Here is a 17256-nt window from a genome sequence, read left to right as displayed (position 1 = left end):
GAAGATTGGAAGGTGCTGAAGTGTGGGTGGGAGAGGGTGGGTGGATGCATAGAGCATGAGAAAATGGTTGGTAGTACAGTGGATCAGGACTCACTAATCTCAAGAAGACAGGGATTTAGACTGGGTTCCAGATTCTCTCTCTCTCTCTCTCTCTCTCTCTCTCTCTCTCTCTCTCTCTCCCTCCCTCTCTTTCTCTCTGTCTATATATATGTGTGTTAACACTCAGGAGAGAGTGGGAAGAAGAGAGGATGTCTTAGTTATTGTGCTATTACTGTGAAGGTGACCAAGGCAACTCTTATGAAAGAAAGCATTTAATTGGAACTTGGTTTTATTTTCAGAGGTTTAGTCCATTATCATCATGGCAGAGAGCATAACAGCATGCAGGCAAGTGCTGGAGCAGCAGCTGAGAACTTCCTTAGGCAGAGAGACAGACAGACAGCGAGAGAGAGAGAGAGAAAGAGAGAGAGAGAGAGAGAGAGAGAGAGAGACAGAGACAGAGACAGAGACAGAGACAGAGACAGAGACAGAGAGAAACAGAGACACACACACACACACACAGAGACAGAGAGATTCTAGGCCAGGTAAAACTTCATGGAGAGGAAAAAAGTCTGAAAAAGGTCATTAGAGAGGCCATTATGAGAAGAGTCTGGGAAGGGAAACACTTCTATGTGGGAACTAAGTGATCTGTCCCCCCAACCCCCAACCTCCTGCTGTCACTTGAATCTGCAATGTTCCCCACAGGCTTGTATTTCAAGCATTTGTTCCCAGGCTAGTGACACTATTTTAGGAGGCTGGGTCCATCTGGAGTTACTGGTCACTGGTGGTGGGCCCTGGCTCTGGTGCTGCTCTCTGCTTCCTTGTCATCTCTGATATGATTAGCCAATCCCACACTCCTCTACCACCATAATCTGAGATGTTCTGCCATGCCTTTCCTGCCACAAAAGAAGGAAAGCTTCTGAAATTGTGAACCAAAGCGACACCTTCATCCCAGGTTGTCAGGTAGTGTGGTCATGTGAGGAAAACAGCGAACACAGTCCCTCCCAAGAGCTTATTACAAGCAGCAAGCTTTCTGGGTGTTTTTGCCCACTTCAGTAGTTTCTGTTCCTTCATACTCCTTGGATATAAACTCTGTAAAACCCAGGGATATTATCTACCTATTATTCACTGTCTCTTCAGCATCTCCCCAGAACTAAGCACACAATAATTACTCAGTAGGTGTTTAGAGACTCTATTACTACTGTAAGCAAGGAATAGTGTCAAATACTAAGAAAACTAGTGGACCGCCTCTCAGGTTTTAACCCTCATCGGCTACCAGATTTCCCTTTGGGCACTGAGTTTAAACCTGTCTATTTTTTTTTTCAATTTAAAAAAAATTTTAAAATTAATTTTACATACCAACCACAGATTTCCCCTCTCATCCCTCCTCCCATTCCCCCTCAGCCTTCCCCCCAACCCCAACCTACCCCCCATCAGCAAAGCCTGGTACATTCAGTTGAGGCAGGACCAAGCCCCTCCCCCCTGCATCAAGGCTGAGCAAGGCATCCCATCATGGGTAATGGGCTCTAGAAAGCCAGCTCACGCACCAGGACTAGATCCTGATCTTACTGCCAGGAGCCCCTCAAACTGACCAAGCTACACAACTGTCTCCCATATGCAGAGGGCCTAGTCTGGTCCCGTGCAGGTTCCACAGCTGTTGGTGTAAAGTTCGTGAGTTCCTATGAGCTTGTAAACCTAAGTCTTATATGTGCCACATGGATGAGAGTTTGTTCTGATTGTTCCTGCTTTTCTCTGGCATGCCATTATGAATACCATGCAGATCTCCGATTCATTAAATTGAAAAGATTTTCAGTAAAATGATGACAAGAGGCAAACCATCTTGGCAATTACACAGGACAAAGAACACATTATTGTCTGATTTACTTTAGCAATAAATTGAATTACAATGAGCATCTGCAATAGAAAAAGATGGGAAGGAAGGAAGCTGGAATGTTAACCACATTATCCTTCTCTGGAATGTGGATGTGCAGTTTGTCTTTTATTTATGCTGAGTTGATTTAGGAATGTCCTGTACTGAATATTGATTTAGGTTATCACAATAAACAAGGACTTTGGGTGGCTGTTTTTTTTTTTTTTTTTTTTTTTTTTTTTTTTTTTTTTTTTTTTTAAGGTTGTCCATGATACTTCAATATTAGAATGGCATACATGCATATAGTTCAAGTTCACAGTTAATCTGATGGCATGTTACCCCTCATCCAAATCTATCATACACACTTCTGACTTAGACAACTTAGTGTTTGCAACTTAGGTTGTAAAAGTTTCTGGGACCCTGCCCCCCAAGTTTAAAAGCACTTATTCCAGGGCTGAGGAGATGGTTCAGTAGGTTATATGCTTGCTCTGTAAGCAAAAGGACCTGAGTTAGGACCTTCACCATCCATGATGGTGTCCATTTATAAGCCCAGAACTAGAGTTGAGAGGGGAGGAAGGTGGAGCTGGGAAGTGCTGGCCGGCAGTTTAGCCTAAATGTCAAGCAGGTTTAGTGGGTGCTTGTCTCAAAATACAAAGTGGAGAGTGATTGGAAAACAAGTGTTTTTGTTTAATTTTGATGTCTGGGCTTCACACACACATACATGAATGAGTGTACCACTCATGGGTACACCTACTCACATACACTCTTCATGCACAAACACACATTTATCCATCAAGCACATCTTCTATAAGGTGCCTCATCCATGAAAACAATGCAAAACAAACCAAGAACACAGCCCATGCCGACTTAAGCATTTTCCCAGGCCTCATGGCTGAGGAAGATCTGAAATCACCCCAAATCCAGGCCACAAGCTTCCTTTATTCTCACAAGGAGGTGTCATGATTGACTTCCTATATGCTTCACCCTTGTCTTGTCCTGAAGGATTTCTAGACTCTTTGAAAACTGCCTTCCTCCTTGAGTACCATATGAAGCAATCCAGCCAGTTTCTACTTTAGCATCCTTGAAGGTTATTTTGTTCACACTTTAAGGATGTTTTCCAACACCAGAACTTTTGGCAATCTGTCATCATCAACAACACCAGCAGCAACAAAACTCCTAAGTCAGTTCAACACCAAGCTCAATACCATTACCGTGTCCACCGTGACAGCCGACAATGTCTCAAAGGGGCACAAAGCATCCAGTGTCTGCATACAAATCATTTCCATCAAGGTGAGCTACCTTGATCTTGATCTCTCATGTATCCATACAGTGACAATATTCATGACATTTTAACCATGTTCATACCCTTATGTGATCAAGGTGAGTTGGCTATATCCATTCAAATTTGTTGTCTTACCTGGGAGTAAAGCCTTCATGTATAAATGCTGGAGATGCATGGCTTGAAAGCCTCTTGGGACCTTGAAGTGGTCCTTATACCTAAAGCACCATGATCTAGATATGCCAAACCTGTGGGCATCTATGAATGCAGTCCAACAGGAAATAATGAGGTTACTTAAAATGTTATGAGATTTTTTTTTTCAATGATTTCCTTCTCGTTGCTCAACTGTGTATTTCTTGAGTGCGAACTTGGTAGGTGACAATGTGGCATTTTTGATGTCAGAAGGTTGGGTTCACCTACTTTAGGACTTTTGTTTAGAACAAACCTGAAGAAAAATGGTTTTGTAAAAGATAGTCATGGCTGCCCAAAGTCCTCGAAACAAACCAAGAAGGTGGCTTGCTTACCTCCTCCAGGGCCCATAAGGAATCCACCACAGGCTTGATCTTCTTCTGGTTGTACAGCCCCAGGAGCTTCTCCACTACTCCCCGGATGAGGCCTGAGCGGCCCTGTTTGAAGAGCAGGTTGAGGAGGGAGAACCCTGCGATGACTTTGTTTTCTTCATACAGCTTGATGGGGTTCACTTTCTCCACCTGCCACCACTGCAATTAGAGAAGATTCTAGGTTATGAAGTCCAAAGAGGGGGTTACATTGTGCAGCACTGCCTATGTCTTGGGGATATTATCTATTCCAAGGAAGCCAAAGTTGAAACTGGTTGGACTCCAGTGGACCAGCAAGCAGTCTTGGTGATACATCTTTTAAGCATCTATTTCTGGATCCACAGCCATTGGTGCAGAGGATATACTAGACAGCAAAGCTGTGTGAGGGTTTTAGTTTGGAGAGAGAGACAAGGCTGGGCATCCATCCCTTTTTCTAAAATCCCCACTCTAAAATGCTTCAAAAGCCAAATCTTTTTGAGTGCTAACATGGTACCGTAAAGGGACACTAAAAATCCTGTCTATGCTGGGAATGTAGCTCAGTTGGGACAGTGCTTGCCTAGTACATACGAAATTCTGGGTTCAAATTCTACAACATAGAGTAAACAATTTGGAGATAGATGCTTGTAATCCCAGAACTTTGGAGGTAGAAACAGAAGGTTTAGAAATCCCAGGGCATCTTCAGCTAAAAAGTGAGTTTCAGAACAGCATAGGCTACAGCAGAACCTGTCTTAAATACACACACAGACACAGACACAGCCAGACAGCCAGACACACATTATAAAACTTATATCTTATAACTTACTTGTAAATACTCCAAAATATGGAAAAGAAAGTCTCCCTTTCCCCACCAATGCAAATTCTGAAGCTCTTCTCACCCCATTGCCTTGGATAAGGTTTCTCAGTCTATTCGAGGCCACAGGTTGTTACAGTAGTTAAGCGTGTGATTAGGATCATTGACTCTGGAGTGGATCCTGGTTGTGTACCTCACTCCCCATTATTCTTTGCACTTCATCCTTCTCAGCTGACTCAAATGAAAGGATACACTGGCATCTTCCAGGAGGGTCCAGAGTAAAACATCTGGCTCTAAGAATGGTTGTGGGGATGATGAAAGAGTCCTAATCTAGGGATGTTCACAGAGGGACAAAGCATTGGGGGCATGGTGGAGGTGACCCCAATGAGTGCAAGATCACCTTTTTACTTTTTATTTTTTTTTAAGAGGGTGAGTTGTGGAGGGTAACGACAAGGCTCCTGGAAAGGTAGGTAGAAAGGAAGGGCAAGTTAAGAAGAGAACACAGCTTGGAGTGATAAATCCAAGAGGTTGGGACCGAGTAAATGGCTCTCCTGTGGGTTCAGCCCTTGAAATGTGACAAGGATTTTAAGGTCAAACGTACTGCTCTTCTGGAGCTGCCCCATCCCCGGCTCTGCTAAATGTGATTCCGTGGAAAGGTCGGTGAATGTGGCTGTGGGTGTCGCTCAGTTTGCAGACTGTGTGCCTAGCATGCATGAAACTCGGTGTTGCTCTCCAGCACCACAGAAAACTAGACACGGCAGTACCTGCACGAGAGCTTCAGGTTTGTTTGCAAACCGTCTTCTCTGACTCTTGCTCTCCCAAGCATCCCAAAACAGAAGTCCAAAATCTTGGGCCCCATGGTTGAGCTTGATGCCTGCACATCTGTAGGACCTCAGTGAACGTTTGTGTAATGCCAGCTGATGCTACAGGCACTGCACATCTGTGACCAAGAGCTCCAGGGATGGCTCCGTGGGTAAAGGGGCTGGCCACAAGGCCTGGAAATCTGACTTTGATCTTAGGACCTACAGAGTCAATGATCCTAATCACACGCTTAACTACTGTAACAACCTGTGGCCTCAAATAGACTGAGAAACCTTATCCAAGGTGATAGGATCTGGTGAAGGCAGAGAACTGACTTCTGCAAGTTACACTCTGACTGCTTCATGCATGCTATGCTAGGTGTATACACACACACACACACACACACACACACACACACACACACACAATTAGACAAGTATACTTTCAATCCTTTCTGAAATTTCTAGAGGTGAGTGTCACCTGTTAGCTGTGTAACTAGGCAATTCACCTAACCTCTCTGCGTTCAGTCTCCTTATATAGCTTAGGGAGAGAGAGGTTGTCATAGGAAGTAAATGTGTTCATGTGAGATGCATGCCATTACAGCAGTGTGTGTGTACCACAGGCTCCATAAGCATAGACAAATTTAATTGTCCTTTTAATCTGAAAGCCATGTTTTAGATTTACTGAGCAAGAGCTTGGAATTTGGAGTCAGGCTGCTCTCTAAATGTCAACATCATCTGTAGGAATCATCCTTGTCATAGCCCAAGAGTGAACGGCAAGGCTGACAAAGCATAAAGAATTCCTTCTGCTGAAATCTTAAGACGGAACATAATTAAGATAGCAGAGTGAGAGCTCTCTATATGATTCTAAATGTGCCTTTCTTGATTGCACAGATTTTTTTTTCCTGGAGCAAAGTCGTCTCTGCACTTCTCAGGAAACCTCTTCAATTTACTTCTGGCCAATCAGTCTGCATGGACCTGGGCCTCTGGGCTTTTATTCATGACCTTCAGCTCCGGAGCATAATGGTACTCATTTGAGGGAGAGGAAACCGAGTCTCCATCCTGACTGTGTTGTTATAAATACCGTCCTTAGCTTGGACACACTGTAATTATTTCATTAGCACTGTGTTGGGATTGGGCATTAAGGGTGAGAAAAGGGAAAACATTTCTTACAGTTGTATGTAATTTGGGACCAGCATGATTCCTCAGAGCAGTCTTTCAGCATCATGCAAACTGTATCCACGGCAACAAAACAGCCATGAGTTGTACACAGCCTGTCTTCAGGGACAGACAGAAGATAGCATCCCTCAGTAGGTTCTATCCTTGTTCCTACAGGAACTAAATTTCAAATTATTCTTTATATATATATTTGTGTCTGTGTATACATACACACACACACACACACACACACACACACACACACACACACACATATTTGGGATTTTTTTGAGACAGGGTTTCTTTGCATAGTTACGATGCCTGTCCTGGATCTCACTCTGTAGACCAGGCTGGCCTCAAACTCACAGAGATCTGCCTGGCTCTGCCTCCTGAGTGCTGGGATTAAAGGTGTGTGACATCACTACCCAGCTAGTTCAAATGATTCTTGACCTACACTTTTATTAAAGTCCCATATGCAAACAATGCAAAAAAAAGTCTTTGAAATTCTGATCTCACGTATAGAAGGAATACTGCCATTCCCTGATTCAGCAGATATTCGAGGGTAAAATTTAGTGCTGGCATAAAGAACATATAAATATTCCTGGCATGTTTAATATTGAAAAAAAAGTGTCAACTTTACAGCCTCCAAAATCATCTTAGAGACAAATCTCTGGGTATGTCTGGGGGGAATTTCTAGACTGAGTTAATTGAGATGGGAAAACCCTTCAAAAATGTGACCAATACAACTCCATCGTAATATATGGAAAGAGAATTCTAATGCCTTTTCCCTGGCTCTCTTACCATCCTTTACACAATGCTTCTACCTCATTCTGCCTTCTTCCAGAATCCCATTTCTATTTTCCTTTGAGGTTGGGTAGGCATTCACAATCAAGTTATTAACACATTTCCTTATTGTTGGGTCTATCTCCTTAATAGAATGTAGGAGCCACAAGGGTCCTGCACACCTCTGTCACATCCGCTGTGATACCTTGTCTTGGAATGCTGCCCACAGTCAATGCTCAGGAAATGCCTATGTAGTGATGCTTATTGTTATAGAGCATGGTCCTCTGAGCAAAACAGCTACCATTTTCATTGGAGTGCCTGTGCCTGTACCTGAGCAGGCTTGTTGACTATTGACATTCTCTCAGAGAAGGAGAGGGTAGACAGGATCCTTGGATCATCACCTGAAATTCCAGATGCTCCTCCAAGCCATATGTAATGCCATTTTGCCCTAATTGCATGTGGCCTAGTGGTCTCAGGAGGTACTAGACAAACATAATCTTGGGAGGGCTAAAGGAAGGGTTTCCATCTATGTGACTATGAGGAAGCCATCATCTAGCTGGGTATGAACTTCCCAGTGCAGCTGCTTTAGGGTCACCTACACTCCTGCCAGTAACTCCTCATCCATGCTCATATGTAAGGGCAATGATGTCAGTGGTTCCTCAGGGTGAACTCTGGTGGAATCATACTTTGGTCTGTTGTCAGGACTTTATATGGGGATGTTTTGTACATCTCCCCAGGGAAGAAATTCTTGCAACACTTATCTGGTACATCAGCTGCACCAGAGACTTGGAGCACAGGGACAGAAGCTGAACACTTGTGAGAAATAGCAGTCCCTTGCTCTAGTGAGTGGGGTAACAAAAGCACAACCCCAAATCAGCTTAATTCTAACACATATAAATAGCTCTGTATGGAAATATCCATCTGAGCAGGTGCAGTGAGGGAGAGCACTCCTCAATGGCAGGCAAAGTCATCACATACTCAGAAATTATTAAAGTTAGGCGTTTCCCATTCCCATCTCCAGCACAGTAAGATGGGGACACAGAAATCCACTGTGACCCTAGAAACCTGGACAGAAAATGGTCAAAATAAGACTGTCTACTATAAGGAACAATTACAGTGCCACAACTCTAAGTTCACTTTAGACAGGTTGAACCAATCTCTACTGAAATAAAAAGGAAGTTTTTCAAAATTTTACTGACACTACCACCTTTCAAGTCCTGGACCTGCCTGTATGCAGTTAGCAGGGAATGGATATGGAATTTATTAGAACTGCATGACGCAGATGACAGACCAGCAGTTGACCAGTTGACCAATGTCTTTTTTGTTGTTTTTTTGGTTTTGGTTTTTTTGTTTTCCCAAGACAGGGTTTCTCTGTGTAGCCCTGGCTATCCTGGAACTCACTCTGTAGCAGGCTGGCCTCAATCTCAGAGATCTGTCTGCCTCTGCCTCCTGAGTGCTGGGATTAAAGGTGTGCACCACCATGCCTGGTGACCAATGTTTTTAAATGGAGCTCACAACATGCAAAAGAATGTTAACTACTAGCTAGTAGACAGGCAAGGATACTTACTGACTTTGCAAAACTGAAGAAACTCTTGGTCTCTCCAGTTACCATGTTGGATGAACCTGTAAATGAGAGATGCCCAAGTCAAGTAATTGTTCATGAAAATCAAGGTGTCTTCTTATGGAAGAAGAGCGCAGGCATTTCATCTGTGCACAAGTGGCAAAAGCTTACAAACAACACGCTTCAGTCTTGGAAGAAGTACAGGTGTTGGGGTGGGGCACAAAGTGGAACATTTGGCTGTTTCATTCCTTTGGACAACCAGGCATGTAGCCATAGGTGATTGATTAGTCCAATGTTTTAATAATAAAACATTTTGGTCCTGTTTCTTAAAAATAAGAAGTGACCTTCTATAGGAAGGCACTACATAGACCCAAATTTGATTCTTAGCAAGTGAGAGGCTTAGGACTTTGACATGGGCTGGGTACTAAAGGGTAGGAGGGAAACTTAGATGGATACAAACAACGAGATACAGAAAAGATAGAGGAGAGCACAGTAATTTCAGAGGTTTGGGGAATGTGTGACTATTTGTCACTTCGAAAGGGGGCCAGGCAGGTTAAAAAACAGAACAAAACCTAAAACTCTAGATAAAACAATATTGGAAACCGTGTGTTGGCAGCTGGACCAAGTGACACTCAGATGCCAGCTGGAGGTGAGGTGAGGTGAGAGATGACCCCTTTGCAGGGTTCCCAATGTGGATGGGGTGGGATCAAGAAGAAACCCTCAACAGTATAGAGACCATCCTGATGCAATGGCCCGTCTCCACAGACTTTCCTGCTTCTCATCAGATATCTGGAAGTGTAATTTTTGTTAGAGAACAGTCATTTACTTAAAAAAAATCCATATTTTAAAATTAACCATTTAGTCTGGCTAAACTATTTCCCAATCAGTTAACCATCCCTTTATCTTTGACGGGATGATGAGTCCCAGGGATCATAACTCTAGGCTTCCATTACATAGTAACCAAGTGATCAATGTAATGACTTGGAAAATTGCGAGATAATCAAGTTGACGTTCACCCAAATGACATCATGGAATTGAGGCAAAAATATAACTCCAGCTAATGAGAAGGAAGGATGAATAAATTGCCCATCTGCCTTCTATTAGTCACGTCTGATGTTCTTATAATGGTATTGACCCTTGTAGGTTTTCTCATCAATAATATTAATCAATTATTTACTTCTTGGGAAATAAGTGGTCAGGATAGAAATGACCAGAATGTATCAGAAAAGGAGTGTTGCTCACCTGCTTGGTGAGCTCAGTTCCTTTGTAATAATGATCTGATGATGAGAAGATATTTATAACCCTCAAATATCTCTTTTATAAAGAGAATTGACTTCTTTTTTTCCTTCTGAAATACTCAGAATTAAGGCTCATTTTTTTTTTTTTTTTTATTTCGAGACAGGATTTCTCTGTGAAGCTTTAGAGCTTGTCCTGAAACTCACTCTATAGACTAGACTGACCTCAAACTTATAGAGATCTGCCTGCCTCTGCCTCTGGAGTGCAGGGATTAAAGGTGTGCGCCACCACCACATAGCAAGGCTCCATTTCTATTGCAAGAACAGGGCACAGAGGTTTTAGGAACATCAAACATTAGATACTCCAATATTCTGCTTTGGAAGATGGCCTCTGGCTTTCTATACACTTTTTGGAATTTGTGGAGACCACTGTTTATATTAGTGTGTGTGTGTGTGTGTGTGTGTGTGTGTGTGTATGAAGACAAGAAGATCAGACTCTAAAGTTTTATTTTGCTGGAGAAAATTTGCTTCTAAATTTCAAAACTTTTCTATACTCTCAAGAGCATAGTAGATGTGGCCAGGCATGGTGGCTCACACTCCTAATCCTATCACTGAAGAGGCTGAGGCAGTGGGATTATGAGTGCAAGGTCAGCCAGGGTTATATAGTGAGACTGTGTTTCAAACAAAACAAAACATTTAAAGAATGACAGTGAAGGAGATAGTGCAGTAGGCAAATAAGTTAGTTTTATAATTTATGACAACAGTATCAGCATAATAAATGTACTGAAAAAACAAACAAACAAACTAGACACTCTCAAGCTTGACCATTACCCAGGATACTAACACCTTTCACCTTGCAGAATGTGGTAGGCATAGTGGGGTGCTTCCTGTTGTTATTGATTTGAGCCCACTGTGCATGCACTCACCATATAAAATGTAGGTCCCCAGAGGTTTGAGGAGACTGAGCCCCTTGCCAGTGTTGTCCCCACACAGGCAGTCCAAAACAATGTCCACACCTTCAGCAGAGATCCTGCACAGAAGGAGACAAAGCAAAATGATACCACCCTGTCAGGAACCAAACTCTTGAGTCTTTCCTTTCCACATCACATCATTTGGTGTCCCGAAAACAAAGAGTGATCACTCTAGGACCATCCATCTAACTACTGTCATCCTTGACCTACTGCAGATGCCGGCGATAAGTCCTCTCTAAGCTAAAAATATCTCAAGTCAAATTTTGTTGAATTCATCTAACCTAATACATCTAATAATTCATCTAACCTGGCATAGCCAAGCAGTGCAGTACACTGTGGCATACCAATGGTTTACCCCATGTTTACATGGCTGTCTTGGCTCTGTCCCCACCCCTGGCATCACAGGAGATTATTATAAGACACATTGGTAGCCCAGGAAGAACTCAAAATTAGTGTCTGAAATATAATGTCTATGAATGCCAAATGCTTAAAAAAAAAAAAAAGTTCTGGGCCAAACCACTGTGAGTCAGGCACTGTCTGTACATGTATTTCACAAAGTTGGAGCAGCAAAATACCTCTCCCAAGAATAAGTCTAGGGTAGAATAATGAAGAGGAAAACTGGAGTCAGAAGGTCTGAGCTAGATGCTCACTCAAATTCTCCAAGCCTTAGCTCTCTCCTTTGTAATGTAGAGTGAATGTGTTTCTTTGTGGGAGGATTCGATGAGAAAACAAATGAGGTATTTGGCTCAGGCTTCCCACAGTCCAGTCAGTCAGTCTCTCAGCCAACAATCATTTTTTAAAGGAATATGGCCAACGTGTCTGTGCTGTCCAAGGTACTGAAGTGAGTCAGAAAACCAACATATTCCCTGAGTCTATGTGGCTACTAGTCTGGCCTGGAGGTCACAGCTTTTTGTAATCCTTTATTTAGGTTACCGCCCCCCCCAACTTCCCCATCCAACCCCTAGGATTCTCCCTCATTGTTTTCATATCAGCTATAGTCTACTATTCCTTCTCCTTTAAGCCCCCACTCCAATGGCTCCTTTCTACTTTGCTGAATTCTCCGTACAGTCCAAGTTAAACACACAATCTAAAGATTTGATGCTAGAGTCCACACATGGAAGGACATGGCATTCTTGCCTATGTTACCTCACTCAGTCTGTTTTATTTCCAGTTTTGTCCGTTTACTTATTCATTTTAGAATTCCCTTTTCAAAAACAAGATAGAGATACACAAAAAAGAAAGTCATGAACTAATCTTCCCAGTGAAAATGACCACAGTAAAATGCTTGCAAACCAATCCATAAACACATCAATGAGATCATGCATCATGACCAAGTTGGCTTTATCCCAGAAATGCAGGAATGGTTCAACACACAAATAAATAAGTGAAATAATCTTCCCTTACAAAAGGAAGAAGGTTGGCCAACTCCTTGCCTGAGGTTCTAGCTGCTCCCTTCCTCCTGAGATGCTGTCTTTGGAGTGCTACAGTATTTAGGAGACTGAACAGTGACTGGGGTGGGAACTCCAGAGATTCAAATTTTGTGATTTGTCATGTATGCCGGGGTGGGCTTTTTTGGATATGGCTACCTGAATAAGTTACCATGTTTTGGAAGTAATGACTTACCAAGGTGCCTGTAAGTAACCCCCTTCCCAAACTGCTGATTCACCAAGCCAGACATGGGTAGGATTTGGTCCTTTGGTATTTCATGTTTTGGTGAATGAGCATTCCTATACATTGCTCCTGTTGAGGGTAGAGACATTCCTTCAGTGAATAGTTTATTAAAGACTACCACCATCTCACCCTATCATTAGGATGAACAAATGAATGCTATTGAATGGAACCTACTCAAACCAAATTGGGCTTAGGTTTAGTGAAAGTGTTTCAGGTTCAGAGCTAGAGATTTGACTCAGATGGTAGAACACTTGCCTAGCATGCATAAAACCTTGGGTTTGATCCCTATCACCACCTAAAACAGGTGTGGTGGCACACTCCTTAGTTCCAGAAGAAGAGATGTGGAGGCAAGAGGATCAGAAGTTCAAGGCCATCCATGACTGTGTAGTAAGTTTGCAGATAGCTATGGTTTACATGAGACCATTAAAAAATTATCCAGATGCATTTTTAGAATTGGCTTGGCTATTGTCATGCTCCTCAGCTGTCCTTTTCATGACATCATTAGGACCATCACCGGAAGAGCCAGTCAGTTCTGAAAGGTCCAAGGCCCAGCCTCATTGCCAATGTCCTCACTTCTAGGGGTGTCACACTGTCTATGTATACATAACTATGCAGCAGCAGAGATGGGTCAAGGGCCAAGGATATGGTTTCTCTGTGTGTTTGCTGTTGCCATCACAAATCTCCATGAATTTAAGATACCAGCAACCCCAGCTCAGGGACTTTGGGCCAACTCAGCAGCAAGACATTTTAGAACTGCTGACCCAAGACCACACAGTTCATTTTTCTTTTGTCCCCAGTCCTGGTCCCTCTACGGGGAATTCTGCCTCTTTGATTTCCACCCACAGGGATAAGGGAGGCATTTCTCTGGATGGGATGAGGTTCCCTGAGAGCCATTATTAGTGTAGAAAGCCTTCAGCCTAGCCAGGAAGTGCATCCTTTCTCATTGTTTCCTTCGTTCTCTGCTGAGCTTTCTTTTTCTAGATTCCTTTGACCTGAGAACTTGCCTGTGCCATAACTTCCAGTATGGTTGTTGCAAAGTAGGTTTCTCACAGAAGGGCTGGTCCATAGTGGGCTTGTCCCAGAGACTGGGTACACTGTCCAGCATCCAGTAGACTTCCTATAGAGTGTTGGGCACAGTGCCCAGTATCCATAGACTTCCTATAGAGTGTTGGGCACAGTGCCTGGGGAATAGCAGCTTCTAGAGGGCTAGCCATAGTGCCAGGTGCACATTAGGCTTCTTAAAATTGCTGAGCATGGTGACCAACACACAGCAGGCTTCTTACAAAGTTCTAGGCATGGTATCTGGTACACATCAAGCAAGATGCTCACAGTAGGCTTCTCTAAGTGTGCTAAGCATAAGTGCTGATGCATAGTAGGCTTCTCAGGAAATGTTCACTTACTGGTAGTAAATTACTAAATGTAATTAGTAATATCCCTTCTAGAAGTCACCTTTAGACCGACATCCCTATTCTCTCCCAGCAATTTGATTCTCAATAATTTCCACCAGTAGTTGAGTAAGCACCTACTATGGGCCAGGCACACTGCTAGGCACTAAGGTTACTGAAGACAAGATGGACAATCTTTTTTCTGAGCTCATACTTTCTGGCTTTACCCTTACCCTGGTTCTACAGACTCAAGTTACATGAGCAAGCAGCAGCCCTCCAATGAGAGCTGGGTTCCCTCCTCTGGGTTTGGTGCTCCTTAGTCTGGCTTTTGCTCAGCTTTGCTCTCCAGTTTCTAGAGCCAGCTCTCAGTGGTCGCTCAGCAAGTGGTTGCAACCCAGGTCTACTCCCTGTAATCTCTGGGGCTTCACAGTCATGCTAGAAGATAACCCAACAACTCTCAAGGCCACAACAGCTCAAGTAGATGTTTTCTTTTCTCTTGTGTTCTTCTCCATTGTCACTGGTCACTAAGTCTATTTTTCTCCTATTTGCACAGGCATGGGTGAAGGCCATAGGTTAATCTAGGGTATCACTCCTCTGACACTGTCCACTTTGATTTGGAGAAAGGGGGAGCTCCTCACTGGCCTGGAGCTTGCCAAACAGGCTAGGTTGATTGGCTAATGAGCTCTAGGAATCCTGTTTCCATCTCTGCAGCAATGGGGTTGTAAGCATGTGCCACCCTGTCCAGCTTCTTAGTGTGTGTTCTGGGGATCAAACTCAGACGTCCATGTACATACAGACAAGCCCTTTATGGACTGAGCTACCTCCTCAGTTTCTGTTCTTTTCCTTTGACTCCGCCTGTTCCTGGACTCTGAATCCCATTTCCCACTTATCTTGCACATTATGGCCAGACTCTCTCATAGACTCATCTCACATAATAGCTCTTACCTGCCTTGAATCTGCAAAGGATTCTAGATTTTCAATATAATCCAATTTTAACTCCATCTAAGGGCTTTCCAGGATTTCATCTATATAGCTGAGAAGGTATGTTTAAAATTTTTATGTTTTCAAATTGGAGAGATGGTTTGGTGGGTAAAGGTACCAATCATCAAGCCTGAGAACCTGAGTTTGAGCTCAGAGAGTCACATGGTGGGAGGAGAGAACGGACTTCCTCCACGGTTGTCCAAATAAATAAATAAATAAATAAATAAATAAATAAATAAATAAATAAATATGTGACATTTTTTTCCAATAACTTTATTTATGAGTCACAGTGTGATATTTTCACACATGCACGCAAATCAGAATGAGCAAAGAAATCTGGGTAATTAGCATGTCCATCATCTCAGTCATTACTCATTCCAAGGTTGCTTAATTGGGAGCTGTTTGCTCACAGCCCCCCATGGGTGATATCCAGGGATGTTTCACATTGTCATGATTTGGGGGATGTGGCAGGTAGCTGCTAACTATATCTAATAAGTTCCATAGCTCTGGATGGCCTCCAGCCACAGAACAACTCCAAGTGTACACAGTGCTGAGATTGACAAGCCCTGATCTAGCCTGTTCCTGCCATTCAGCATCTCACACAGCCACAGCCTTCAAGTTGGATGGCTTGGTTCCCTCATTGACCCAGGGGTGAGCCACCCCTACTCCCTTAGGGAGAATGGGCATAGATGATAGAAAGTTTGAACTCTGGGAGTAGGCTGTGTGGCGAGTCCCACTGCGTGTAGGTATGTAAACACTATTTAAACCATCTGTACCTTGGCTTCTCCCTAAAGAAATAAGGACAGTGTCCACATCATCAAATTTGCAAAGGGACAAATTTGAGCTCCCATATGCGCTTTGGGCTTTTGGTCAGATATCACTTCCATATGTTCCCAAATGTCCTGGCTGTCTCTACTTGGTGCTGATGCAATTACTTACTACATTAACTGTGACTAGTAGTTTGGACATTTCAGGACACAGTAATATATGTGCCTTGGTCACCATTGTGTTTGCATAACATTTTTTTAAGTCATCAATAAAAACGTAATAAAACATGAATGCATGAACATAAGGTCTTAAATAATATTGTGCACCATTTCCACCAAGTGTTTGATTTTAAAGGCACCCTTAAGCAGCTTTATTGAGCTATAATTGACGACAATATGTAGGACAGATTTCAAATGTGCAGTGCATAGTTCAATGAGTTGTGGCAGTCCACATCAGTGAAAGCAAAGTCCACACCAGTGATGAAATTATTCACGGTGATGGATGCATTCTTCTAGCTCAAATGTTTCTTCGGGTCATCTTGTAAACCATAATGAGCTGGGGAACACTGAGCCCACACATTTGGAGGGTAAATCTGGAACTAAGCTTCAGCTTTCTCATCTGTGAAGTGGGGTGATTTTTGCACTTGTACAAGGTGCTTGTGAGATGGTTGTCTAAGAGAGCAGAGGTTGACTGAGCATGGCTGTTCTTACCTGCCTTGCCCTGTCCCAGTTCCTTCCCGCATCTCCTCCTGCTGAAGTACTTTGCACCCTTACAGGGGGCCATTGGGCCCCTGCGTTGCCCTTCTCTCTGAATTTTCCCTCTCCTTTTTATTTCTGAAGGCCTATGAGTCAGATGCACAGGACTCAAGGTTTCCAACTGTTTGGTCCATTTCCCACCCATTGTCATTTCTCTTTTCACACAGATAAGAACACCAATGCAAATATAAAGTCTACATCAGAGTTGTTTTTCTTCCCCAGGCTTGGGAGATGGCTCAGCTGTTAAAGTTCATGCCTCACAAGCATGGTGAGCTGAGTTAGGTTCCCCAGAACCCATACAAAAATGCTGGGTGTAGTAAACAAGCTGGTAATCCCAGTATTTGGGACCCAGAGCCAGGAGGATGCCTGGGGCTTACTGGCTAGCCAGTCTAACCACGGTGAGCTCCAGACCAATGATAGATCCAGCCTCAAAGATGGGTGTCAATATTCCTGAAGACTGTCCTCTGACCTCTACACACAAGTACATATACATGTGTGATCACACCTGCACATACAAAAACATGTATAGGCACATACATGCAAATATACAACACATGCATTATAATTTTTTTTTCCTCTAATTTCTTTCCTGGCTTGACATGAATTCCAAAGAGGCTCTCCAATTGGATAGTTTATATGAATTTTTAATCACCAGA

At 43.1% G+C, this 17256-nt stretch overlaps 1 protein-coding gene across 1 annotated transcript in view; it reads right to left on the bottom strand.

Annotated features, from left to right (window-relative positions):
• Positions 1 to 17256, bottom strand: part of Vat1l (vesicle amine transport 1 like) — a 162506-nt gene that overhangs the window by 72967 nt on the left and 72283 nt on the right. Inside the window, exons 5-7 of the mRNA XM_028862516.2 lie at positions 10996 to 11099; positions 8841 to 8896; positions 3710 to 3904 (exon numbers count right to left, since the gene is read on the bottom strand). Of these exons, the coding sequence (XP_028718349.1) occupies positions 3710 to 3904; positions 8841 to 8896; positions 10996 to 11099 (355 nt within the window). The remainder of the gene's footprint in view (positions 1 to 3709; positions 3905 to 8840; positions 8897 to 10995; positions 11100 to 17256) is intronic.

The sequence above is a fragment of the Peromyscus leucopus genome, chromosome 5 (assembly GCF_004664715.2).
Source record: "Peromyscus leucopus breed LL Stock chromosome 5, UCI_PerLeu_2.1, whole genome shotgun sequence".
Classification (NCBI taxonomy): Eukaryota; Metazoa; Chordata; class Mammalia; order Rodentia; family Cricetidae; genus Peromyscus; species Peromyscus leucopus.
This window is presented reverse-complemented; position numbering and strand designations above follow the sequence as displayed.